At 35.4% G+C, this 27,710-nt stretch overlaps 1 protein-coding gene across 4 annotated transcripts; it reads right to left on the bottom strand.

Moving 5' to 3' along the window:
- Nucleotides 1-560: 560 nt before the first annotated feature.
- Nucleotides 561-27,710, bottom strand: DYNC2I1 (dynein 2 intermediate chain 1). Of its 4 annotated transcripts, none has more exons than XM_085227027.1 (24): nucleotides 27,525-27,710; nucleotides 26,345-26,398; nucleotides 24,525-24,948; nucleotides 23,962-24,014; nucleotides 23,040-23,363; nucleotides 22,101-22,162; nucleotides 21,140-21,191; nucleotides 18,695-18,772; nucleotides 17,314-17,509; nucleotides 15,257-15,359; nucleotides 13,196-13,325; nucleotides 12,570-12,681; nucleotides 12,119-12,213; nucleotides 11,686-11,815; nucleotides 10,650-10,822; nucleotides 9,974-10,136; nucleotides 8,409-8,522; nucleotides 7,737-7,798; nucleotides 6,994-7,045; nucleotides 5,869-5,929; nucleotides 5,514-5,610; nucleotides 5,132-5,263; nucleotides 3,484-3,707; nucleotides 561-2,385 (listed from the first exon to the last, which is right to left on the bottom strand). In XM_085227027.1, the coding sequence occupies exons 1-24, from the start codon at nucleotides 27,537-27,539 to the stop codon at nucleotides 2,214-2,216; spliced, it is 3,078 nt and encodes a 1,025-aa protein (XP_085083153.1). In that variant the 5' UTR covers nucleotides 27,540-27,710; the 3' UTR covers nucleotides 561-2,213. The 4 variants fall into 4 exon arrangements, with proteins under 4 accessions (XP_085083153.1, XP_085083154.1, XP_019471815.1 ...); XM_085227028.1 differs by having other exon boundaries at nucleotides 21,140-21,188; XM_019616270.3 differs by lacking the exon at nucleotides 27,525-27,710 and adding an exon at nucleotides 27,120-27,462 and having other exon boundaries at nucleotides 21,140-21,188.

Genomic DNA, 27,710 nt, shown 5'->3' with positions numbered 1-27,710 from the left:
ATGATTAATTAAAGCAAAATTGTATTTGGTAGGATGGTCACATTCAGTGCAATTAAAAATAAATATTCTGGTACAAAAGCAGAGTCATGCTATTCCTGTTCTCCCAATCTTGACAGCAAATATAGGCTGACAGATTAATAATAGCATTTTAAAACAGTTGTAAGAAATGAGCCATCTGATTCAAGAATTCTGTTCCTGTTAACTTATTTAGCTACTGAAAACTTAATTTTCCCATCTGTGAGATGACAAAATCCAATAAAAACACTATTAATATTTATGTTCTAAATAGAAAAAGCTTTCAAAGCATGTTCATAAAGTGGAAAATAAAAGCAGAACTTTGTCCAAAACTTTCTGGCATTTTGTATATTTAAAATATTTCAGCTTTGTTGCCAGGATTTGCTGGCTTATGATCTAGAGGTGATACTTTATAATAGTTACTAATATGAGTGGATAGTGATTTAGCTTATGTCACTTGAGTGTTAAGTTTCTATTATATGAGTCAGTGCATTTTAACCACAGTTGATTCTGTGAAAAATATGTATTCCAAAATTGCCCAAAGGTGAAATACACTTATTTATTATTGAGACTATTTTAAATGTTTTGCAATAGCAGTATTTACGTGTCTGCATACATACATGCATACATCAAAACTGCCAAGAAAAACGCTATGGATATGAAAACACTCAGGAATTAACAGTGGGCTTCTTTCATCTAAGCTCTTCATTTCTAATTAACTGCAATTTTGCTTGCTTCTAAGACTTAAGAAAAATTCAATACGTTATGTTAACAATATTAACTTCACAATCATAAGTGGTGGTGGATGGAAGATTAAGCACTGTTTTGCTTGAAACAATTTTACAAGTCCTTGTGCATGGAATACTTCCCTTGCATTACAGTGTACCAATACTTGCTACTTTTCTGATTAGTGGTCAGAAATACTTACATTAACAAATATTTGAAAGGAAGAAAAGCAAAGCAACTACTGCTGAGATTCTCCTGCATGACAAACACGTTACTGTAGAAACCCCACAGTGAAGATGAGAAACATTGGTGATAGGTGAACAGTTGGACTGGATGAGCTCAAAGGTCTTTTCCAACCTTGGTGATCCTATGATTCCATATTGTTTTTGAGGAGAAGGGAATGTGTAAAAGAGTAGAAGTTCAGTCTCAGAGTGGTATGTTGTTGATTATATAAGGCACTCATCTCTTACTGCAGTGGCTTGGCACCACCATGTGGCCACCTTGAGCTTGCTCAATTTAAGGAACAGTTTATATAGGAAAAAATAAAGTCTGCAATGAATTAATTAGAATTTACAAATTATTTCAGTCTATTTTAAAAGACAAAGTACATTACTTAAATGTACCTCCACTAAGATCAAATACATCATCTTCCAATTGTCTTTTCTTCCCCAAATCTCTGTTCTTACAAACCACGTTTTCTTTCACAATCTTTAAATGACAAGGTGGAAAGGCTACAAAAATTAAGGACATTTTCTGTGGGTGATTTTCTTCCAAACTTTACCAACAGTGTATATATATATATATAAGGTAGAATGTTACAGAAAACTCTCCTCTTTCTCACTACAAGAGCTTTCAAAATGATTTACAGGATTAAACAGGTTAGTTTACATTGGAAAGCCCAAAGGATTTAGAATTGCACTGAATGTCCCAAGCACGTTACCTCCAGTGTATCTATCAGGACAACTTGAGCTTCCAGGTATTCATTTTGCAAAGGTTCCGTGATGAAATCAGCAGTAATGCACTATGGAGTGTGAATTTGTTTGCACAATGTTTTCAGGCAGACAACAAAAAGCTTTACCAAGCATTAGTGTGTAAAAGACCAGAGATAAAAGCTGCAGTACATTCAGGTTGCTTACCCAGAGGCAAAATTTTATGTTTGCTAGACAAAGGATTGCAATCATTTACTTCTGAATGGAATAATAAAAAACAGTAGTGTAATAGGAATATATTTCAAGAATTTTTGGAAAATATACAAATCTAAAATTCTTTCAATACAGAAATACAGATCATCTTTTTTTAGTACAATAAGCAAAATTTGATTCTGTCATTTTTAGGATAAAATACGTATTTTCAATTAAAGTAATGCACAGATTTTATTTAAAATATATACAAGTAATATACAAAATTATGCTACAAATCTTTTAAATGCAATCAAAAATCATAAATATTTTGTACCAAACTGTTTTCTGCTTCTAACAAGAGTGCAACAGAATCAAATTGAGTTTTTCAGATTCCTCAGGCTGAGGTAATGCCCACTTCTTCTTTATATAGTGAATGTCTATTGCTCCAGAGTTGCTGGCCAGCACAATTCCTAACAATCCATTTGTTTTTTCTGGTTCTCCAAGTAGAGCCATAGTTATAACACTGAAATCAAAAGGGGGGAAGAGGAGGGTGGTATGATCAATCAAGAGAAAATATTTTCACAAGTTACTTGTATTTATCTAAATGATTCCTGGTATCTTCTCCTTATCATAGTGTAATATTCCTTCCCACTTCAAGTCCCACCATCTTCTCTAGCCTTTCACCAGAAGCAATCACTTAATGTAAATCTAAGAGGAAATTTTTCCCCTGTTCACAGATTCCATCATCAGCTTCTAATCCTAACTTAAAATTATTTAAAGCTTGCAAAAATAAACTGGATACTTTTTAGTGGTATTTTCCAAACCACAGAGTAAAACTAGTTAAAAAAATACATTTGCTTCCCAAATTAGCAGCACTTTGCTATCTATAGCTGGAAAAACAATAAGAAAAACTTTCAGCTAGAAGGATATTCACCAAAATAACTTAAGCCTAAGGAAGAGAGATTCTCCCAGGAGTCTTCCCAGCAGGAAAGAAAGAGAGTCCTCAAGACTGTAATTCAGAAAGGCTAAATTGAACTGATTGAGGATCAATCTATAGAATACCTACGTATGCTGTGAGTATAAACTCACTACAGGAACAGCACTGTGAGCCTGCCCTGGTTTTAGTCTTGGTGAACGGATGCTAAGCAAAAATATTGTTTGTGAAAATAAGCACAGTATGTATCTTTATATTGAATAACTTAATGTATACAGGAATCTAAAATATTCTCCAATATATCTTGTGTATTTCTGGGGCTGATCCTGATTCAGAAAGTGATCTTTGTCTTCAAGGAGTCCACTGATTTCAGTGGATGTAACACTTCCCTCCACATGTAAACAGCAATTTTTCCACACACAGAAAAACAGCTGTCCCAGTGATAACATTATTTCTGATTTTGCTTTATACTAAACACTACTTCTTTGTCAGACTGTATAAAATAATGTGTAAATAAAGTTACACTAGATGTAGTTTCTCTAAATTTCACAAGTTTAAAAATACAATTAGAAAAGCAAATTGTAATGAATATTTAATGTTAAGAAATCTCCACCCAAACTCTAAACAAAATGTAGATCATAAGAATATGAGTATTTTGGTAAAAATATAGTACTGTAATGTACTTACTTCTCTGATGGAATAGTTTGTTTTGCCACAGGAAACAAATCATTTTCCAGAAGATCCCAAATATAAATATTAGATGATGCATCGAGGACAAAAAACACAGCAGGTCTTGTTAAAGCCCACTGCAGGGCAATAACAGGCTGCCCATTTGTGCTGTCATTCCACTGCATGAGGGGATACTCTGATGTCATTTGGTGTAATCTAATGCTTCCATCTGAACAGCCAACCTAAACCATAGTCAAAAAGAAGAAAACAAGCAGGTTAAAAATCACTTCAATTCCAGGCATATAAATAAAATTAGCTATCTGAATTGGGTGGCACATATCTATCATATTTCACTATATAGACTATCCAGATTTTAACTTTTAATGTGACCTGGAGTTCAAAAGCAGCAAGTCTGCACTGAGTATACTAGAGTAATCAAATCCACTGATCTTGGGATGAAGCTCCAATTTCCCATTTAAAAGTTTTCAAACTATCAATTTCACTAATACTGTGATCAGCACAACGTGGCAGTAGTCTGACCCAAGTTGAGGTCTGAGCCTTGAGATCAATTCAGAAGGCTACTTAGTGACACAGGTAAACTGTAAAACCAGGAACAGTTTTCAGGAAAACGGACTGTGCTTAACAGTATAATGATATTAAACTGATTCACAATGAACAGCAAAATCCAAAGGCAGGCAGATATCACTGATTCCAGACATTCTGTCATCCTGTGGCCTTCATCTTCACTTTAAGACTCTTAGGATTTTCAAATGACAATTACTTTTAAAGATGACTCTGCAAATTCAGTCAAAAGGATTCTTCAAATACAAACTCTAGATCAGTATCACTTCAAATACATACACTTGTGAAAAAGGAAAAAAAACTTCCACAGAGGTACATGAAAGCTCTGAGACTGCACACAGTGGCACAATATACACCGGAACGCTGTGGCCAAACACATTCATTTTATACTTCAAGCAATCCCAATGAAGTCACGGAAATCATAGCATATTTAGCAATATGCATTATTTAAGAGAGGATCAAGTACAAGTATAAGTAGATAGAAAGTAGATATGGAGCTAGAGTCAATTTACACTGAATAAACTATCACAAGGGAGATGAGTAAAATACTGTGTGTCAATAGGAACTGCAGAGTTAGGTTTGAAGACAGCTGACCACATGCAGGATGCAACTGCTGCCAAGCACACCCCAAGAGAAAGGGGTTGTCAGGAGGCCAGCTGCAAAGCCATGAAGTGGAAAATATGGCAAGGAATGCCCACAGATGCTCCACAGACATTTATTTCACAGGTATCTTATCTCCAAAATGATTATGTTACTGAAATACATACAAATAAGAGTGAAAAGCAGTTTAAGCATCATCACTGCAAAAGTCCTGCTAGTAATGCTGAATTTCAGTAACATCAGAATAAGTTAGAAAGCCAAAGGCATCCATGAGATTGACGTTCGTTTCTGTGAGCCCCAGATCCTCTACCCTGTACATAAGTGAAGTTAGAACATCAGGACAATATTTGTTTGTCACTCTTCTTTGCAGTTGGAGCTAGCTATGTAAATCAATTAACACATCTAGTTAAATTTGTCACACTGGAAAATTTCCCTCGATACGTAATTAAAAATAAACTTGCATTGAATAAAAATATTTTCATACCAAAAAGAGTGACTTTCCAAAAGGGAAGAAATCAATTGCATTGATGCTTATTGACCTCATCCTACTCTCCTGGGGTCTGAATAGCTTTGGAAGAACTTTTAAATCATGTCTTGCACCATGGCCTACCAGGCCCTACGAAAACAAAACAAAGCAAAAATTATTTGCATTATCAGTATTACAAGATAATGTTAGTAATTCAAAAGTTGACATTCATATATTCACTTCACAAAACAGCTACCTTTAAAGGTTATTATTAATAGTTAGCAAAAGTAACCATATTTTGATAATATTCTCAAATTACAAATTTTATATACAGTCTCATGATAAAAATCCAAGTAAATGGGTTCACACCCAAAACCAAAAATGACAGCATATTACTCACAACGTTTGTTCCAACAATGAAATGATTTGGATCAGATGGCAGAAATTTAACTGTCAGTGTTTGAGGCATTCTCAGGCACACATCCTTTGGGAAAAGGCTAGGAAAAACAGACAGGTAAAAGATGAGAAGAATATAGTAAAAGTTTTCCCCTAAAGCTATGCATGTATATTACAGAAACTCTTAATCCAAATGTGCATGAATAGCTCTAGGAAATCTAGGCATCAAAAAAAACAAAAAAAATAATGTAAATACAGTGAAATATCCCTTACTTAACAGTAAATCAACAAAGTATAGGGAAAATTAGCCTTATGAGATGCATATGTAAAATCCAAATGCCCCCATTTTCTTTTCTTACCTGTTATTCAATTCCATGGTAGAGCTATGTACTAACTTCACTTTTCCTCCAGGAATTAAGCCTAAAATTACAGAAATGAATTACTCAAACTGATTCACGAACTCAAAATAAAACCAAAGCTATTAAATATAAGGATACTTCATAATAAAATTGTTTACTGTAGGTGTAATTTCTAATATGTTAATACGTAAGAATTTTACATCATTTACAACAATCTGTTTCCAAATTAAAATCTAAAGAGTTCTAACCTTTGACTTGGATCCCTCATAACTACTTACAGTAATGAGACACTAAGAATGGTTACAAGAAGTTACCCCATGTTACTTGTTACTACTGACCAAAACTCTTCAAACTCCAAAAGTTTTTGCAAATGAAAAGGAAATGAATGCCAGTACAATCAAAGTTGTGCTCAGCCCATTACCATAGCCTTAAAATGTACTCTTCTTCAGACAGAAATACCATCGTTAGCAACTTAACGTAGCCAGGTAAGGCACAGGAAATTATAAAACAAAACTCATCAATAACTCCAGTTAACAATGCTTTACTGCTAACATGTGCTTAAAACCAGACCAGAATTTTAATCACAGCCATTTTCAGACAGGTAAATATGCAAGTCCACATTTTTTCCAAGAACAAAATATTTTTCTTTATTTGGTAACTCAGTGAGGACTTTTTCCTTTTGTTTTCCTTTTACAGAATCTCCTTTCTCACACTGAATTAAGTTCTCTCCCAAAAAGAGAACTTTCACCACCATTTTTGAAAGGGGGATACAAGTAACAATAAAAACAGTACAACAAATTTGGTTGAAACTGAAGAAAGAAAGAATAGCACAAAATCTCATTTCTTCGAGAAAAGTTGTCGAGGACACACAAATATTCTCTGGCGTTACAAGAAATGTGCTCGTCTGTGGTGGCAATCAGCAGCGCAGAATTAGCAGAAGAGATTCAGACAGTAGTGAAGCTAAGGCTCCTGATACCTACCATACATCCCAAAATAGCAAATGGATGCCCTATTCATAATCTTTTTGTCAGCAACATTGCTTTCTCCTAGATTACTTGCTGTCACCACAGACCCTTCTTCCTCCTCAGTAACTTCACAATCTCAGAAGCTTTATATAGTACTTACCTAAATCAGTTTGTGAACCAGCTAAATCCACTTTCTGTAATTCTACAACTACCTGTAAAGTCAATATTCAACATTAAAAAATAAATATTTACCAGACCTTAAAGTTTTTTAAATGATTGTAATAATGTACGCCGTGTCTATCTAAACATTCCTTTAAAGTCTAACCTTACAATGATTACAGGTAGACTCTCCACTCCCTGACAATGTTTGCAATGCTAAAAATTGTTTCCCATGCCCACCAGAAACTCCCCAACGGAAAGCCGAAAATGGGAAATCTCTTCCTATACTTATTTAGAATGGTAGCTAGTACCATGTTGGTTTAACTGGGAATCAAAAAAAAAAAAGCAAGATAATCTTACCCAGAGATTTCTACATTTTGCCTCTTCAACATTTATTTCACATAAATTACAAACATGACTTCTCCCATACATTCAGTACACTCTCTAAACCACTGCGATTCAAACAAAATAATGTGCATGAATGATAGCCAAGGTCCATTGTTCAACTGTTAGAAATAATTGAACGTATTCCTATGAAGTAGAACTACTGATTGCATGTTTTGTGATGTTCCTGTTAATAGTTTTGCCTAGCATTAGGGAGTCAGGTCAAACATTTTGAGAATTCCAACAGAATGGCTAGCAGTGCTGTATTTTGCAGAGAGAAAAAACTCTTATCAGAAACATGAAATTTGCATATTATTATTCTGATGTTATATTCTACCTTTTCATATACATATTACTCACCCACGTATTAAGGATTCCATTTTCATCCATTGAAGCTATCTGAAATGGAGGGCCTGACATTTCTATGGAAGAACAGTAACAATTCATATCCATACAATCACCTTCATCCTACATGATATCAAAGGACTTTAAACATTTCCTGGATTAATGCATTCTCTGAAACTTTTGTATTCTTACAGCGGAATTAATAACGTCTCCTCTATCACACTGCCTGAGAATTTGGGAACATGAGGGTAAAAGCTTCTTCATGGAGGCTGGTCATTTAGGCAAAAGGTGCAGGAAGAAGCACCAGTTATAGTCACACGTTTTAAGAGCTGTCAGATAAGAACACATTGCTCTAATGATACGGACTGGCATTTCTGGACATTACAGAAGGATTAAAACTTCCCTAAAGGCAGTTTTTGAGTGACAACATTTGATGTGGAAGAACAAAGTACTGTCTTGAAAATGGACACTATTACAAGCAAGCACTCTCATCTGATGTGAAACTGCACTGAACGAACACAAGTCAGAACAGAAAATAAGTGAGAATGTTTTATGTAACTGATACTAAAAGGAACTTAGAAGGCAGAATGCAGTTTAAAAAACCCTAGAATTTGGCTAGGACATATTTGTTTTACTAGATACCTAAAGACTCAGGCATACTGATTCTTTGCAGAGCAGCTTACATACCCTCCTGATGGAAGAGGCTTGCGAGACCGTAATTCTGATCAGCATAGAGAGAAGTTGAGACAGGTTCCACTGCTAGTATAGGAGAGGTGTGGTTGACTGAATTTAGAATTCCGTCTGTAAATAAAAATAATTTAAAGTAAGCACTACACTATTTTCAACAAAAACAAATCTGTAACCACTTTTTAGCTTACAGCAGAAAATGATTACAAAGATATACCAAATAATGAATTCCATAGTGAGCTGCTTTTAAAAGTCTTTACAAGTTACTTTTAGAAAGTAAAAATACAATACTGCAAACAGTTTTCTAAATCAGCAAAACACTGTTAGATAAATCAATGTTTCATCATTTGATTTCACTTCTAATTTTCCAAAGTACTGTTGCAGCATTTATGTTGCTTTATCACACATTTCATTAAAATCTTTCATTTCGGAGCCACCACGAAGAGAACTATGTTAATTTCACCCTTCATAAGCAACAGAGGAAAACATAAATCACTGCTTACAAAATAAGAAAGACAAAATGGAAAGAAAATGGCTTTTCCAAAGTATTATTTAATTGACAGTAGTTATCCCTAAATAAACAGATCACCACGTGTTTGACTACCAGCCCACTGTGAGAGTCCAAATGTCTCCATTCTACTAAGAGAAATGGAAAGTCTATCAACAAGCAATTCGTGTCTACTTGAACATGACTACTGCAATTAGATATGCTTGTGAACAAAACAAGTTTGGGTCATTTGTAGTATTTATAGTTCCTCCTCACAAGAGAAATAAATAGAGGGACTAATTTTGCATTCATTAACAAAAAATGATTGTGTGTGATTTTTTATTCTAGGGTACAACGCAGTACAAAGTAAAATGGCACCAAATAACAAATGAGATTGAGATGAATCAAAGGTCAAAATGCTGCACTACACATCTCAGTCCCAGTTTCTCAACATACAACTACATACACTGAATATTTCAGTAAAAGCAATGACTTGCTCCTCTGTTTAAATGTGCATGGAAAACAATGGTAAAAGGCAGGCATAAAGATTCATTCATTTCCATCAGATTCATAAACTGAGAGGCTCTCATATCAATTCAAATGCAGAGTTAATTAATTAGGATTGGGTCTATAGGTATATTACTCATATGCCATAATAAATTTCTTTAGCTTCTGAATTTGTCACCTATAAAGAAGTTTACAAAAAACCTGCATTATTTGATTGTACACTACAGGATCACAGGTGTAGAAAAATGGAAAAACACAATGACAAGAAAATGTAAAACAATGGAAGCACACTCATAAACACTCTGGAAAGTAAACTGCCTTCTGGCTTTCCAGTATGCGATTAACACTAATTTAAGCTATTTCTAATCAATGGAACAAATGGCTACAATGTTCTTATTTGTTGCTGTGCTCCTCCAGTAGGGACTTTAAAGAATCACGCTCCACCCTCAACAGACTAAACATAACCTCTGCAGTGGCTAAACAACACTACTGAGAAGCAGTGTTAGCAGAATTTGTAGTGGAATTGATTCACTGTCCACAAAGTGACTGATCAGAGTACATTTATACCAACCAGTGGAAAATGTTGGAACCCTAAATGTCCAATCAGTTTCACTGAATGTGACGTGAGGATGCATTCTTGTGTCTTCTCGAAGATCCCACACCAACACTGAACCATCTACTGTTCCAGCAAAAACTAACGTTGTTTTACTGGGACTGAAGCAGCAACATAAGACCTGTTAAGTAGGAAAAATATACATAATTGATACAATAGAAAAGATCAATGATTTGATAATGCTGAAATAGTTCCTCTTGGGCATGAAAATCCAGATTACAGGTGTGTGCTGCAGGAGGACAATTTATTTAAAAGTAGGACACGAAACTTCTAGTAGGCCCTCACTGGTCAAGACAGTTGTGTAATCTGCAGGCCCTGCCACAAAGCTGAAGGAATTCAACTGTATCACAGAGAGGAGTAACAAGATGTCCTGACAACATCTGATCCCTGTTTTACTTGTGTTCACCTTTAAACCATGAAATGGAGCCAACATTACAAAAGCAACAGCAAAACAAAGATGATCACTAATTTCTAGTATTAAATAGAATACTGTTTGCTCACTAGGCTCAAATGTGTTTTTTTCTTTTTTAGAAGATGCTGTATCTTGCAGCCAGACAAAACAAACAAAGAAACCAACAACAGAATATACATAATAGTGTCATCTATTCAGCTATACAACATTATTACAACATACCTCAGAGTCACATATTAAAACTTTCTGAGGACTGGAGGGCTGCCAGATGTTCCAAACACATATGATGCTCTTTCTGTTCAGTAAAGCAATATCTGCTTTTTCAGGTAATCCATGAACAGAAAGCAGTGCCTGCCTCTGGACTTGAGAGACACACAGGCAGGATATTTTCCGGTCTAAAACATTGGGGAGAAAAAAAAAAAAAAAAAACAAGAAAGAAAAGAAAAAAATCACTAGAGATGAAAAGTTATACTTAGCTGCTGCAACAACAGCTAAATAAGCTAACACAATTACGAAGAATATTTCTGTTAAGAGTGGATTGCTTTTAATGCTATTCAAGAACAGGAGGGGTCAGAGAAGGAATCCAAGAGAAGGAAATAGAAAACAAAAAGGAATAGCTTTAGGAAATTAATAGTATGAGTATTCTGGGTGTGAGTAAGGCAGCGAAAGAGTCTGATCTGATGTCAGTACGTACACTGAAAATTAAGCTGAGTCTCAAACAGGAAACAGCACAGGCCAGAATTCTTGTTCATCTCACATGCTCATATTAGGATACCATTTTTGGGTTATAACAGGTCTTCCTCACACAATTCTGGATATTTTATTTTTCATTTCTCTTTTCATTTGAACTTTTACAGTTCATGTCAAGACGACACAGCACACTTCAAATATATCAGGCTATATTTTACCCCATTCAATGACTTTGCTTTATTTATTACTTTGGCCCTACTTTCAATCTAAAGAGCCTACGTAAAATGACACCCTGTGAGATGGCCTTTGAACAACAGATGCAAGAAGATACAATAGGATATCATGACATCATGCTGATCAGTGGCTATACTTCTGGTTCTGCAGCAGCTAGGATGTAACCCATGTGAAACCATTTTGTATGGAATTACAGCAAGATTAGAACAATTAAAGAAAAATTAGCATTACATCATCTATATCCTGATGTGTGCTGTTTGTACCTCAGTTATGATATTTCCAAACGGAAGAGTTCAAACTATATACTAAGAAGTGTAGAATAAAGCTTCCTTACCGTGGAGGAATGGTTGGTTAGTATTTAACTGGAAGCAGCTATCACTAATAGACAGATTGGTTTGTTGAGATCTTTGTTTCCATCTGGGTTGTGCTGCAGCTTGATCTTCCTCTAGCAAAACAGCAATCACCTTTCAAACATAATTACATTTATAGAAGTAAAAGGGTCATCTTATCTTTCAGTTTTCCTACCGTAGTTTCAAAAAGCAGATGAATTTAATAAACCTTTACCAACTCCCACATTTATTTTATACTTTTACAAATACATCTTAGCACAGATCTGGTTCCATGCCTTTACAGAGAGATGAGCCTCACTGATTGGAAGTACTGTTTAGGAAATTATTTAGATTAGACAGAACAAGTACTATGAGTGATCTGCCACATTGTATCTTACTACCCTTTATGAGTTATGTGCATGAAGTATGTAAGTATACCTGGCCTGCTGATCGAAGGAAATTTGCTAATCTTAGTGAATCAATTTTGGGTGATTGAGCTCCATTTGCTGACATCTCCTGGCCATTTATGGGACCTAGGAAAATAAAAACAACCCAACAAAAAGAAAGGTGAAGCTTGACTCAAAAGGAAATAAATTAAAACTATAAGAACAGTGCAAGTTTTAAACACAAGGAGAGAGGCAGGAATCTACTTCTCTTCAGCAGCAACTACAGTACTGAATAACATGCTCTACAGGGGAGTCATATCCACTACCAACAATCCAGAAGGAAGAAACTATTTCTGCCACATATTCTCCACTCTTTCCATCAGGGAACTCAGTGCCTACAGCAGGTTTCTGTCAACACATCACAAGTTCTGACATTAGGAAGATTCAGTACAGTAAGATTACGTGTGGGTACCTATAACTGACTAACATTAAACATTATTCACCTCCACATACAAGGGCACTTTCTCCTGGATGCTGCGTCCATTTCTCCAATGTCTCAACCTCCTCAGTCTGAATGTCTCTGTCAAGATTGTCCTCATTACACTGAACATAGGCCTAAAGTATAAAGACAAAGTGAGATGAGTAACACAGCTAAGAATGACAACACAGTACATAACTGAATAGAAATATTCATGTTTAAATTCATGTGCTCTGTCTTCAGTTCCTGAATTCAGATCCAAGTATATCAGCACAAACAGTGTAACCATACACACATTTAAACACATTTTGCCCAAGACTATTTGACCTACTGAAAAAATACAAAACACTTCATATTATGTGTATAGACTAAACCCAGAATACCTGGGACAGGGAGCCAAAAACATATAGGAAGTCCTTTATAAAACAGGGAAGGAAGAAAGATCTCTTCTAATGCAGAAAGGAAACTGCCTATTTGGCCCAGAAGCTTTAATATTATTGCTTTATGGTAACAAAAGACTAGACATGAAAAGTAACAATTTGTTAATGAGCTATCTTATTAGCTTTAATAACTTGTTTTGCAAGGGAAACTATTTTCCAAAACAAGAAAAGACATTTTCAGGAAGAAAATATTACAACATTTGTTACTTACCTGCTTAGTGTTCATTTTACCATAGTTCCTAATATACATGTCATACTCATTTACAGGAGGCAAATCCAATAAAGAAAAACTAACTGAGAAGTCCAGATCAATTAGTGGGAGAAGCTCTGCACTGCGTTTTCTTTAGAAAACATTTCAAAAGAGAAACACAAAATTAGTTAAGACCAAAGTACACTGCATTCCACAAGAAAAGTAACTTGATTTTCTGCATTAGCACCTATTTAAAAATCCACTGATCTGTGTGAAACCCCACTGCTTCACTTGTGTAGCTACCTGGCTAATGGAAAATCAATCTTTGTCACAATGGACACAATAATCTATACATTTTGATGTCATAAAATTGTTAAGACATACATTTCAAAAATTTACTGCTTGCAGTACACATTCATGCTACAGTACAGATTGCTTGGCAATGGGAACATTTTTATTGTCTTTTCCCTTTTTCCTTTTTTCACTTTCAGATTTCTTCAATATACTTAGTATAAATTCAACTCATATACTTTATATGTATATATACTTTATACTTAGTATAAATTCAACTCATGCATTTATGGGCCAATTCCATACTTAAGCAGTGTTCCAGATGTACACTTTAGTTGCAATTTCTTCTCAGTAAGATTGTCTTTAAAAAAAGAAAAAGACTGGAGTAACATAAGATGGAATTGCTCTTCCAGTGTTTTCTGTTGGATTTTTTTTTTTTTAATGTATATGGGGAATTTTCACATTTCCCTTTTGGCTGCTAAATTATATTTATTGCATTTTCTTATCCACATTATTTTTAATTCTGCTTCCTAATACATCACCTTTTCAGAACCACTGCGGGAACAGATTGCTGAGACATAATTCAAACTCATGCAAATAGCTTCCTCATTAGAAATCTTAAATGACACATTCAGAAAATTCTTACACTAAATGAACTAGCCTCATCATTACACATACAAGTCCAAAGCTCTGCAGCTCGTATATGGGATGCTGTCAGTCTACTTACAGGTAATAACTTATTATCATAGTATTAAATTTTAGAAACCTTTTCTGCTTCCAAGAAAATGCTAGTTATCTTCATAGGCTAGATACATTCTAAGCACATAAAAGAAGTTACAGGCATAGCTATTCATATAGGTTCTACAAAGTGGTGCTGTATACATTTGTATGAAAGATACATGAATCAGACAATGATGGGGGGAATTCACATTACTGGACTTTATCTGAACTATTTGCTCACGTTCCCTCCATAATCAGGAGAGAGTGACAAATAATTCAGAAGATGATTCTTCAGACAGAGCCTACCTGAATTTCCTAATCTCTCTCCACTGCACGTTGAGAATGCCTAGCCAATGAGCTCACATGAAATTTAGACATATAAATTTAAGCAGTTTAAGTTAGCTTAGACAATTTTCCTTCTATGAACATTAGCCACTGATGAGCAGCCACAAAGTAACAGAATCCAGTACTAACAATAAAACTGGTCCTTAGATTTATGTATCCAGTTTATTTAACAGCAAACTAGAGAGATATACAGTCCTTCACATAAATCCTGGAACTACTGGCAAGTTCCACAAGAAATAAGCATTGCTGTGGTTTTTTAGCATAGACTAGTCCAGAAGTCTCAAATCTAGACCATTTTAAAACCAATAATAACATGTTTTTAAACCAACTCGTGTTATTCCAAAAATGGAATATGCTATTTTGGAAACAGCATGTACCATACAGCATCTTGAACATTTCAAGAAATTACAGTTCAGCAGAGCCCTAAGGCGTGCTCTTTTGTACTGTAAGTCAGTATCTAATTAAATGATTGAAGAATTATACAGAGAAATGACAATGCTGGCAACTCATTGTGTAATAAAACGCTGCACAAACTGATACAAAGGTAGATTTCCACTGTACAATGACATATAACAAAGCCTACTTAAGAATTAATTACTTTTAGGTTACAAAATAATATTCGACTCTAAACCTCACAGGCTCCTGAACTTCAGGTATTTCAAATATAAAGAACAAAAGACACCTTTCATGTTGACATTTCATGTGGATTATTTAAAACACACTTACTTCTGCTTACTAGCCATACTTTGGCTACTTTGTCTTCGATTTGCTGTTTCAAAATCCACGAATATGCCACGAAAAGAGTTTCTGGCAGGAGAGTATTGCATTTCTGTAATATTACAAAATGCTGTTAGTCTTATAATTCACAATTCACATGGCACTAAAACATTAAGAAGAAAGCTGTATAATCAATGAATATAAAGCTATTATAATTATGAAATAAACAAGAGATTGGCTAAGCAGGTTATTTATACCAAAAGAGAATAGACAGAATGCTTACCCACGTCCTGGGCTTGCTGTAAAACTCCAAAGGAAGAATCTCCAGAAGAGATCTTTCCCCACTGGTGGTCAGCTCTTAAATGGGTCTAGGAGAGGTGCAGCCAGGCTCCACCCCTTCCAGCAGCACAGGTGAATTGCCTTCACCTGTGCTCCCATGGCTGACTTATTGCTCACCTCAGGTGATCAATCAGAGGTTCAGGCTGTGATTCAGCAGTTCCCATACAAAAGTATAAAAAGTGACAGATTTATTACCACAAAGCTACTAAGAAGTTACTAGATGGCATATTACATAACCTCTAGCACACTGTTGGTATAATAAGCTTTTTAACTTCAGTAATTGGCCAGCCTTTTCCCCTTATTATGGCCCTTTACCAGTCAATCAATACAAGTGAACACTGTAATTTTCACATTAGAAGACCGATGCAGAAAGCGCCTCTTCCTTTTTTCTCTCATTAGCTGGTTCACACTTACCCTGTATACACTAAAACAACCTATGACCAATTCTAAGTCATACTAAATTCACACACAATACACCAGGTGCTACATCTCTAAAGAAGAATTCACCTCTACAGCTACCAGAAGACTCATTAACAGAAGAATAATTGATGCCACTGAATGAATAACCTAAACACTGAATACTGTTTTGTTTTTTTTTTTTTAAAGCAACAATTAAGTTCTGTATTAAGTTCAGTATTTGATATCATCTTAACTTTTACTCTCTTCCCTGGTCAGGTGAAAGCCAAATGAGCTAAATATTTAAGTTCCAGACAGGACTCATAATGCTTCACTTCCTCAGAGAAGAGTGCACTTACTACTAGGCAGTGTGAAAGGGGTTTGAAACTTCTAAATTTTTTACTAGAATGATTAATAACATTTTAACCAAAACAAAACTTTGGAACTTTTTTTTTTAAAAAGTGTAATTTACAAGAATGCAGTAAGTACTGTAATTCAGAATTTGTAATCTCTCTATAAACACTACATATAAGAATTCCATACCCTTCATTAGATCTGGAGCTTCAATAGATTTCTGTTATCAACTCCATATTAATAGTAAAATAATAAGAATTGCATTGATCTACTACAAGAAGAAATCCATCTTGCAAGGTAGTGTTTCTGATTTGCGACAAAAACCTGAGAATCTATTGATACCATAAAGATTCAAAGAAACACACTGCTCTTCTTCTATGACCATCTTAGTTCTGCCATATTCTGTAATAACTAGAGTAAAAACTTATCTAAGATACTTTTTCACAATGCTATTCTGCCTTTCACAAAAGTAGAGAGTGTAAAGGAGAACCACAAGTGTAGCTTGCTAAATAAAGAGATCTGGGGCTCAGAGGTATCAGATCAACTAAATATAAGACTGCACCTTAAAAGTGATACAAAACTATACATGTAAGCAGTATGTGCTTTTTTCACTCCCTATCAGAGAAGTGACTGCAATCTTGATTAAAAGAAGGCCAATGAATGTCACCAGAAGACTCAAACTGTTCTAACACATTTCAAAATCCAGACCTCCTCATCCTTCCCTTACCCAAAATAAGACATATTAAATGTTAGTCTGTACATTTTTATACTTCACATTTTCAGTGATTAGTAATGCCTCAGAATCATTCTTTAGCAATATGAGAAGTTGCAGCACTTACCCACAAACCTAAGTGACTCATCCAAAAGACCAGATTTCTGCCTCTTGGCAGACTTCAGGAAGAAATGGCCTGTTTACTCAGAAGCTGTATGGGTTACTCATGCACTTAATATAAAAAGACTGGTCCCTACTCACATACCCATGACTGGTTCCTGTTTTTCTTTTTTGATTTTCAGTGGCAGTGAAGTACAGATTCTATCATTTTCTGCATTAATCGCTCTTTGAATTTCTTCAATTTCTGATGGTTTGGAAAAATGAATCCCTCTTTCTTTGTCTTCTGTATCTCCTTCTTCACTTTTGTCTTCATCATAATCATCAAAATCATCTTCATAATCCTTTAGAAGTAACAGTATTTCGATAACTAATAAACATGGATTACAGATGTATTCTTCAAGATCATCTTAACAAATTAGGAAATGCTTTCCTAATAAAAACAAAATTCTCATTCATATGGCTACAAATCTTCTGATTGAATGGAACTTAAACATAACTACTATTTCATATAAAAACAAGTGTGCTGATACTGTTAGTATTTTAACCAAGGGAAGAAAGTCCCCTAGTGACATTCTTCAGTGCCTCAAATAAGATCCTTTCTCCTTTTATTTTTTTTAATATCCTAAAGTAGGGGCTATTTGTTTAGGCAAATTATGTCGTCTTTAAAGAACATGGTGGTATTCAGTACTGTAAATGCTTCATACCCATACAGAGTTGTTTATTTCCTAGTTAAATTCAATGCCTTCAACGGCATCCTCAAATTTTCCTAAGGTCCATATCATCTGTTTTCAAGTCCACCCTTAAACACATAATAACAATTCCTTTAAACACAGCTAAGATAATTCATCTCATGCTCACAAAATCAGTTAACCTAAGATAGGAAGGAGCATTAGAAGTGCTTCCTTATCTCCACTGAATGCAAAGGGCTACTACAGTGGATACCTCAAATGGGCATCACACCTAACCTCAGTGGAGGTGAACTCTACTTTAGCTGAACAAAGATGACAATGCAGTTGGTTCAGCTAGTAACAAAAGCCCATTTGGTATAGTATTTTATCTTTAAACTAAATGAAAGAGAACTAAAAATAAGAGAGTCCAATCAAACAAATAAGTGAAAGGACTGCTATATGTCAATACTTTTTCCAATGTAATTTTGCATTAAAAAATAATGAGGGCGTTTTTTCCTCATTAAATTGGTAATATGCTGCCATTATTTAAAAAGTACAGCATTTTTCACAGAAACCTATTTAAATAATTGAGAACCAGCCAGACAGAACAGGCATCTTATGAAGACTTCAGCAAAAGAGAAAGTTGGTTCCCAGTCACCAATGGGATCTAAATAAATATAAAGTGTTTCAACATAACATTCTAGTTACATAGTTAGATAGCCATGTTAAGGTCACCAAAATATCAAAGTAAAACTCATTCCACATCCTTCAGTTGACATTTCTGTAAATAAAGTTAACCAATGTTTTGACACTTCAGAATTATTTCAAAATAAAGGATAATGTTATGTTTTTACTTACTTCAAAATCATCTTCATAATCTGCTGAAAAGTTACCCAGCTCTGGGTCTGAATTGTAGATGTGTGTACCTTTAACTTCCTAAACAAAAGCAGTAATTGAAACTGTTACACAGAATCACCAAAATCATATTTTGTAACAACAAAATAAAACCGTTCTATTTTTAGGGGATTACATAAAAATATCTCTATACTTAAATCAAACTGCAGGACTCTATTTGTTGATGAAATAAAGCAGACGTTGGAACCAGGAAAAGAGATACATGCATGCAATGCGAAAGTAAGTCTTACAAATACAAAACCTTGTTAACATTCAATTCTCAACTATACTTACATGCAGTAAGATTTATGGTATCCCTGAAAAAACTTCAGAGAAGCTGCCTTTAATTTATTGAACTTGTTTAAAATAACTAACATGATAATAACCCCAACATAACAAAAAAAACAAACCAAAAACTTAACCAACACACATCATCCCATCCAATCTTCAGTCAGTCACACACTCGATCCTTTCATGACTGTTCAAGAGCTTCCTGACTCTTCAACAGGACCAGGGATTGGAAACTCATGAAATTCATGTCAGCAGTTTGTCTAGCTCAATGCCTACAATCCCATTTCTATCAACTGCAACTACAGCATGGATTGGTAACTACCTGTTTTTCAAAGAGGTATCTCAGAAGTATTACAGATGTTATAAAAGCATAGACAGCTTATATGGATACCTTGTTTTTCAGCCATCAAAGTGGCAGACCTAGTACTTAAGCACTTGTATTTCTGGCTGCCACTTTCAGTCATTTCCCAGGCCAATCTTGGGATCAAGAATAGATTATATTAGTTAGGCTGTCCATTTGGAACAACGTGGACAAAACTGGGCAAAATTTCCCCGTGGAATTTGGCTTGACTACCTCCTCCTAGTTTGCCTTCTATTGCCAATGAAGACAGAGAAATTAATGCAGAAGACCAAACCTACAATAATTAAACTGCTTATCTTTCCCCACAAATTACAGAGGTAATTCAGGGAAGTTTATATCCTCACCACAAAACAACTCATCCCTAAAGGTGAGCTAAACCTGGGCCTTAATGATTAGTGCAATGCCAGCTACAACCTGGAACCTCAGCTGTTGGAAACAATGGAGGAAAAGAATAGTCTGAATGTATTAGTTGATCCAGCACAACTCTCAACCACAGTGAAAAGAACTGTGCATATTAAAGAAATGTTGGAAAGCTTTTTTCAGGAACACCTAAGTATTTATGTCCCTGACAGTACTATGCTACGCACTGATGACAATTTGCATTCACTACTGAGTTCAGCTCTGGCCACCCATATTCAAGAAAAATGAATGCAAGTTGAAACAAAGAGGCAGATGCTCGGATGATGGGAGGAATGAAGAGTTTGCATTGTAAGGATCATCAAAGGAAGGTCAGAGAAAGAACAGAGATGCCTCCTATAAACTCATTAAGAGAAGAAAACCTAAAAAAGTATTTAAGCTAACCTTTAGTCCTAAAGCAAGAATAACAGATATGAATAGGAAATTAGAACAAAAGAATAACAGATAACAGAGGTCTTAGAACAGTCTTGAAACAGATGTATTCGTAGCATGAAAACAGGTTTTAATCGAAGTTAAAACATCTGAGGTTTGTATGAAAGATAAATGGCTGCCCACGACACGAGAATACAAAAAAGCATGTCTTCCATCAGTGCTACCACTTTTTCTCACATCAGAGCCCTACCCATAAAAAAAAAAAAAAAAAAAAAAAAAGAAGCACCAAAAAGAACTTGGGTTTTGGAGGATGGTTATAAACAGTTCAAAAGATCATAAAATATTTTAAAGCTTTTTATGATAAAATTATGCTTTATCTGCACAGACGGTTCCAAATAAACCCAAGATAATGGAGCTTGCATACTACACTTGCTGAAAACCCAGGTCTGTCTGCACCTGTCCATTAAAAAACAAATAAATGAATGAATGAACACCCTGCCTGTTATAAAAATAGGACTTTCTTATAAAATTGGACTTTCTTCTTTCTTGTGGCAACTGTTACAAGTAACATAGTACACTGCTAGCTGCATTTTGTTTGGTTTACATTACTTTTTATTCACCTGTGTCAGCTGTTTAGAGAAACTATAGGTAACTGTAGATTATTTACCTTACATATGCCTGAAGTCCTCCCACCTACTGAGAATTACTTTTTCATGTGCAGAAGATACTGATAGAAGATTAATATATGGCTACCTTTAATGCTTGGCAAATTTACACAGCTCTCTAATGTATAGTACTCTCTAATGCTACATCCGAAAAGAGAGTGTAATAGATATCTGAAGATCAGTGAATATACATAAATATTATCTCAGAATGGTAAAATGGCATTGTATTGAAAATCATACTGTAACTGTTATTAATCCAAAGAAAAACACAACATTCTAACATCCAAAATCAAGCATTTTTACCTCTTGACTTGCGTCTCTTTCACTCATTTCTCCTTTATCCTTCCCATTCCTTCTGAAAAACAGAATGTCAGTTTTAACAGTTAACTCAGAAGAAAGCATGGTTGCTTTTTTTTGTAAGAAAAAAAATCACTGTTTCTTCCTGCAAATGAAAAAACCCCCGAAACTTTCCAATATAAACAGGAATATTTCTACAAGCACTTTTATAGATCTCTTTTTGATATAAAGTAAGAATGAAACTTCAAAGAGATTAGACAGCCAAGAATTGCAAAATAAAACTTATCCACATGTAATATCAGTAATTCCATCAACTTATCCACATGTAATATCAGTAATTCCATCAATGCAAAAGAATAATTAAAGAGGAAAAAAATTTGAAACCCATACATATTCATTTTATTAATACCTGCAGTCAACTGGACATCAACATAATACTGGTGTAACATGTGCTCATCTATGTAAATCATGGTCTGATATTCAAAGCTGGCGTTTCATTCAGAGGGTTTCTTTATGAGGACAAAATAATCAGGGAGAAAATCAAGAACCACATCTGCTCCTTAACAATTTCTTTGATTATTTCAGAAACTGAGTATCAGACTTCAAGATTGTTCAGAGTTCTTCTTAATATGGAAGAAAGTGCTCACATACACTGGCGGTTGGACTAACAAAGATGAAAAAGCAACAATAAAAATAGGGTTTGTCATAAGCCTTACATTTGTCCACACGAGCACATAGTGAATTTAAGGTGGTAAAACAACAGCATTTTTGTCTCCTGAGCTAAGTGCCTAGATTAATATATCTGTAGTTTTGCAAGGACAGCAAAATTCCTCCCACTACCGTGGTGCAGAAAAAAGAACAAACAGAATATAAATATACGCATTTTTAAATAAATCATACTGGAGTCAAAACACTAGGTACTATATGTACTATATAGTACACACTCATTTTAAATCTCTGAATTTACCTTACATGCTCATGGCTCATTTCTTCTCCTCGATTCTCCTCCTCTGTTTTGTGTTCACTCTTCTGTAAAAGAAATCACAATATTCAAGTGTCAGAAATGCTAGAAGGAAGCATGTATACATGCCTATATTAGTAGTAGTAGTCATATTTAACAGTAAAACATGGTTTATAATAAATTAATTGCAACAACACATTGGTCATTGCTTGTAAGACGTTCTGTGTATTAACTATTTCAGAATACTCTCCTCTTTACAGCTACGCTAAAGAAAGAAACCAAAATATATGTTATACACATGACATGAGTTTCTCCTGAACATATTAAATACTTGGGAGAGTAAAGGAAAAGGGACCTTGAGCCTTCTCCTTTATTTAACATAACCTCTAAGCATTAACTTATTTAAAGAATACTTTAAAGTTACTACACTAGTTAAGAATGGTTTCCCAGTATATGACTTGACTCTTCTAGTCTATATTATGAAGATATGCCAAAGTCTGGAAGTGTAATCAATAGGTCATTCAAGACAAACTTCCTTTTTATCTATGCACGAACATCAGAAAAAGGAATGTAACTCTGAAACAGAATCATCAGCATAGCTGAGTATATTCAGCAACAGCTACTTGAATAAGTCACTACATTTTAATGAATCTCCAGCCTGCTCTTGACTTTTGAATGTCACAGTAATCAAGAATTTTATTTAAAAAAAAAAAAAAATCTGACATACACAACTTTCCTGTTTGAATTTAATGGGTAGAATCAGCTCTGGGTTCCAACACTTAAATGCAGACACAGTATTTTAATCTACCATCTTAGCCTTAAATTTCAAAAAATGCTGACATACAACCCTACCATTTCGATTGTTCACCTTATCAGTAATTATATGTAAACAACAAGAGCAAGTGATAAGGTAATGCTTTTAAGTGTAAAAACAAAAACACTAACCCTAAGATCAAGCTTCTTTCTTTCATTTTCCCCACTTTTTACTCTTTTCCTATCTTCTGCTGGTTGTCCTCTGTCTCCATGGGAATATTCCTCCGTAGATCTCTTTGACTTATGTCTTTCTTCCTCTTCTTTTTTGTAAGATTTATGACTTCTCTCTTTTGAAAGTCTGTCTTTTCCTGGCCTGATGGAATGTTCTTTTTTTTCCCTGTATCTCCTTTTTTCTTCTTTATTTAATTCTTTATCTTTCTGCAACTTGTGTCCATGTTCACCTCCTCCAAATTTGTCTGCTAAAAATGTGTCAATGCTGGTTTTCGTATTATTATCCTGCAAAATAAGAAAAATAACACTGAAGAGCTAGAAAGCTCTACAAGATTGTTTTATCTTACAAATACGTTGTTTAAATGGATAAAAAATGGACAGATTTGCTAATTATCTATTTCATTCTGCCATTATGGATCTCCTGGCCAATTTTTTTTCAAAAGCAATGATGCAGAAGCAAGTTTTGAATTATCACAACACTTCAGATTCCTGTATTTCTTCAGGGGTATTGCATAGTTTACTACTGTCTCTTTTGATTACATATTCTTCACATACAAATTTAATTAATTACCAGGTCATCTATCATAAAACAATATCCTTGCAACAAAGCATAAATAGTAGATGAGAAAATCTAACGAAGCTGTACAAAAATAAAGCTATATTTACAACCCAAATTCCTTTTTTTTTAAAAAAAAAAGGAATGAAGTATCTGCTTAAAATAGAATGGCTCAGTCATGTTTCTTTGTATATTTTGTACACTTGTGAGAACCTTGCTTTACATGCAGCTCTTGAATTTCTTGGGGAGTGTGGTCTGGTCCAGTTTCCTTCTTATTTTACAATCTTATGTTACTCCATCACAAAACATGGCATTCTTTTTCCTTACCTTCTTCCCTGTATGTCTTCTTTCTTGCTCCTCACCTCTTGTTTTTTCCTCTTCTAAAAATATGTAAAAAAAAAAAATGCACATTTTGTACTCAAACTTTATACATAATTAACTGTAGAAAACTGCATGTAGAAAACACTATTTCGTTGACAGTGCCTCTCTAAAACATACTAACTTTCTAAAATAAGATTATGTTGAAATTCTCTGTACAAAGCCTTCCACTTTCCTGATGAACACCTCTGTTCTTTTGTAATGGTTAGAGTAACTACACATGCTACTAACTACTATTTGGGATTCAAATGCACTGAGCAGCAAAGAATGTACGGGCAGAAAGGTGCTTACCATTCTAGTCAACTAACCAACAAAAAAAGTGAAATTCATTATCTTTTCAAAGAAAGGAAAACCAGCATCAAAACTAAAAAATAAAAATAAAAAATATGCCACAGGATTCTGTAATGACACATATTTCATTAGGTACTCAAACCTGCTTGTCTTCATCTTCTCTGAATTTCTACCTTGAAAACAAATATTTCAAAGTAAAAGAGCAACACAAAGCAACTTACCCAAACGATGCCTGCTTTTTTCTCGTCTTCTGTGATGTCCTTTATCTCTTCCTTCAAATGATTTCAGATTATTTTGCATATCTGTTTGCTTTATCTCATGTCTTTTATGCATTTTATCATGTTCTCTATTGCTCTCCCTGTCTTTATCTTTCGGGACACTGTATCTTTCCTTCTCTAAACTTGACTCTTTAAGCTTATCTTGATGTCTCTCTCTGTCTTGATCTCTGTGGCGTTCTTTTCTCCTTTCTCTCATTTTATCCCTGTCTCTTTCAACAGATCTCAGTCTCTCTCTTGTTCTTTCCTTGCTCTTCCCTCTGTCTTTGTATTCATCTTTATGAGTGCCTATGTCATGACCAACCTTCTCTTTCTGCAGTTTCTTTTCTCTGTGCTTTCTGTCTTCATTTTGACTCTCTAACTGTGATGCCTGATGTACCAAAAAAAGAAAAAAAAATCTGTTAGAAAGAACATATAAGTGAGATTTATAAGATGCACTTCCAATGCATGTGAAAAGATTTTGGTAAAAAAAATACAGTAGAACTGTGCATTATTCTGCTTACAGTCAGACCAAAAAATTATCCGAGTGTCTTAAATCGTTTAGTTCATGTAGAGAAACCGTGCCACCTTGTAAAATATATAACAGAAATAAAGAGTAATGATGGATAACTGGACATCCTGCAATTGCCATTAAAATAGAAGACTAGGTTTTACTTGAACAGAAGGCAGAACACAACATAAAAAGTTGTAAAAGAGAATTTTTGGCATAGATCCCATGAGGATGCTACTATCCCTGTATCTTTTCAACATTATAAGAGGTTATATTTGAACATTTCTGAAGCATGTACCAAAACTCCCACTGGTTTAGCTACATCCAAGATTTTGGCTATTTATTTAATGCAGAACAAACAGAACTTTATTTGATTACAGTCAATGAGTAAAGTGAATTAAACTTTATCCATCTGTTTCACAGTAATGAGAGCCCAATCACTATTTCTGGTGGGACCAAAACATTTCAAGCCAAATTTGTTAGCTTTATCTTACGTGGAAGTAGAGGAAATATTACCGAGTATCTAGAAAGTACAAAGTACTTACTACAGCACTGGCACTGAACTAATGGGAAGCTTTGAAATGCAATTGGCAGAAAGTTAGGTAACAAACAAGTAGAGTATCTACTGATTATCAAAGAACTAATGAGTATCTGCACAAGACAGAAAGAAAGATGAGCATTGGAAAACAGCTTTTAAAAAAATAGTGATGAATGTGAATAGTGTTACTGATCACAGCATGAATATGTATTGTCCAAGAGATAAAGTAATTAGCCAGCTTAAAAGCATATGACAACGTAACAGATAACAACAGCAATTACAATACAAAATGCAGATATAGGAAACTGAGTAAGTATGTACAAAGCAGAACTGTAACTTGGATTTGGGTGGTTGGCTAATCAGACCCCATTGTATAACGTGATTCCCACACCAGTGATATCATCTCCATTTACTTAATTATGAAATCTGAGCAGTAATATTATATGACTTACATAGCTAAAAATGGTTGAATGTGCCAGACACTGAACATAGCTGGACTAGACAGGTTCCAGAATAGCCCATTGTGGAAAGAAAGATAATAGCTATGCATTAACGACCTGTACTGTTTGTATTCAACAGTGCAGTTTTAAAGCATAGCAGAAAAACCTTGTGGAGCTAAAGATCCCCGAACACAGAGTTCCAAGTAGAACAAGCAATCATACCTCTCTGTTTAGACTGTCAATAGATACCACCTCTACAAGGTAAGTTAATAAAAAAAACTAATAGAAATGAAGTTACCCTAAGATGTTTCCTAAGTTCTTCTGATTTCCAAGTATCTTCTTTGGTTCTTCTCTAGAACAGAAAAGATAGCAAGACAGTAATCAATTTCAGTGAGAAGTAAATCACTTAAAAATAACAGCTTTTCAAAGACAAGGATCAAGATATAGATGGCAAGTAATGCCAATTTTGTTATGTAAACATTAATTTGATTTAGTCAATGCATATATGTTAAGGTACTTTCTTATCAGGTACTTGTAATGTATCTGATTTGACTAGACTTGGAAGAGGCTTGAAGCTGAGACTGCTACTGGATTAACCAGCTGTTTCCATAAAACCTCATGGCCAGTGCCTACGATGACAGACAGAACCCTTTAAGGAAGCTCAAAATTCTTCGCTTTTTAAAGAATGGCCATTCAATAATATTACAGACCAAGTGGGTAAACACAGCTGGGCCACACGCCTTTGGGAAGTAATCAGTGTGTCAATGTTACTGGCTTCAACCCCCTGCTTCTACCTTCAAAGTCCGAGTCAGAGACTTACTTTTTAGTATCTCCGAGGTTGGAAATGGTATGGGGAACCAAGTTCCAGGGTTTGAGTATGAAAAATGTGAAAATGTTTGCCTTATACCATGTCATAATTTCCCTCACTGGTGTTTAGGGCTGTTGTGTTCTCTCACTGATCATTTCAGTAAAGACTTTGGCTCCATCTTTTCCCACATAACCTCTTTAGATACTCGAGGGCATTGGCAGATCTCTTTTTTTCCCTCTGGCTCCCTAGCTGCTTTCCCACTTACATGACATGCTCCAGACCGCAGCCACCTCACTGCCATCCTCTCATTTCCAACACGATTTGCCTACTTGAGAGCTCTCGAAGAGCTAAAGAATGAAGGCCATTCCTCCGGCGGATAACACGGAACGAGGATTATTCCATTACAAGAATAAGGATTTCCTCACTACCACCATTTGACTGACATCGCTGTGCCAACAGAACCGGGAGCCGAAGGAGCGGCGCAGGGAGCCCCAGGGAGTGCAGATGAAAGGAACGCGGGCGGCAGCAGCGACACCCGGCTGGGCGAGGGGACCTCGGCGAGTGACCCGGCACCTCCGGCACGCGGGGCAGAACCGGGCGGAGGAGCCGCGCCGCCATCCCGCGGGGCCCTGATGAGGGCTCTCCCGACTCCCGCAGCTCGATCCCTCACCTTATCGCCCTCCATGGCGAGACGGCACGTCCCACCCTACGCCACCGGCCGCCTCCGGGAGGGCACGAAGGCTCGGTGGCAGCGTCCAGGCCTGCCTAGCAACGAGAGGCGGGCGAGGGCCCGGCCGGGTAGCGCCGCACGGGGTTGTGGGAACGGGGATGGCGGTGCTCGGAGGGGCGGGAGCGC

This window comes from Meleagris gallopavo, chromosome 6 (genome assembly GCF_905368555.1).
Source record: "Meleagris gallopavo chromosome 6, MGAL_WU_HG_1.1, whole genome shotgun sequence".
NCBI lineage: Eukaryota > Metazoa > Chordata > Aves > Galliformes > Phasianidae > Meleagris > Meleagris gallopavo.
The sequence above is the reverse complement of the archived record's forward strand: the minus strand, read 5'-3'. Positions and strand labels throughout refer to the sequence as shown.

What these genes read in the sequence shown, in the direction of transcription:
- DYNC2I1 (XM_010712424.4), bottom strand. Translation starts at nt 27,155, where the DNA reads ATGGCAGTGAGGTGGCTGCGGTCTGGAGCATGTCAT. An exon ending in ATGAGCCATGAGCATGTAAG is followed by an intron (nt 21,192 to 22,100) that starts GTAAATTCAGAG and finishes TCTGTTTTTCAG; the next exon opens with AAGGAATGGGAAGGATAAAG. An exon ending in GTAAAATGAACACTAAGCAG is followed by an intron (nt 12,682 to 13,195) that starts GTAAGTAACAAA and finishes TTTATACTTTAG; the next exon opens with GCCTATGTTCAGTGTAATGA.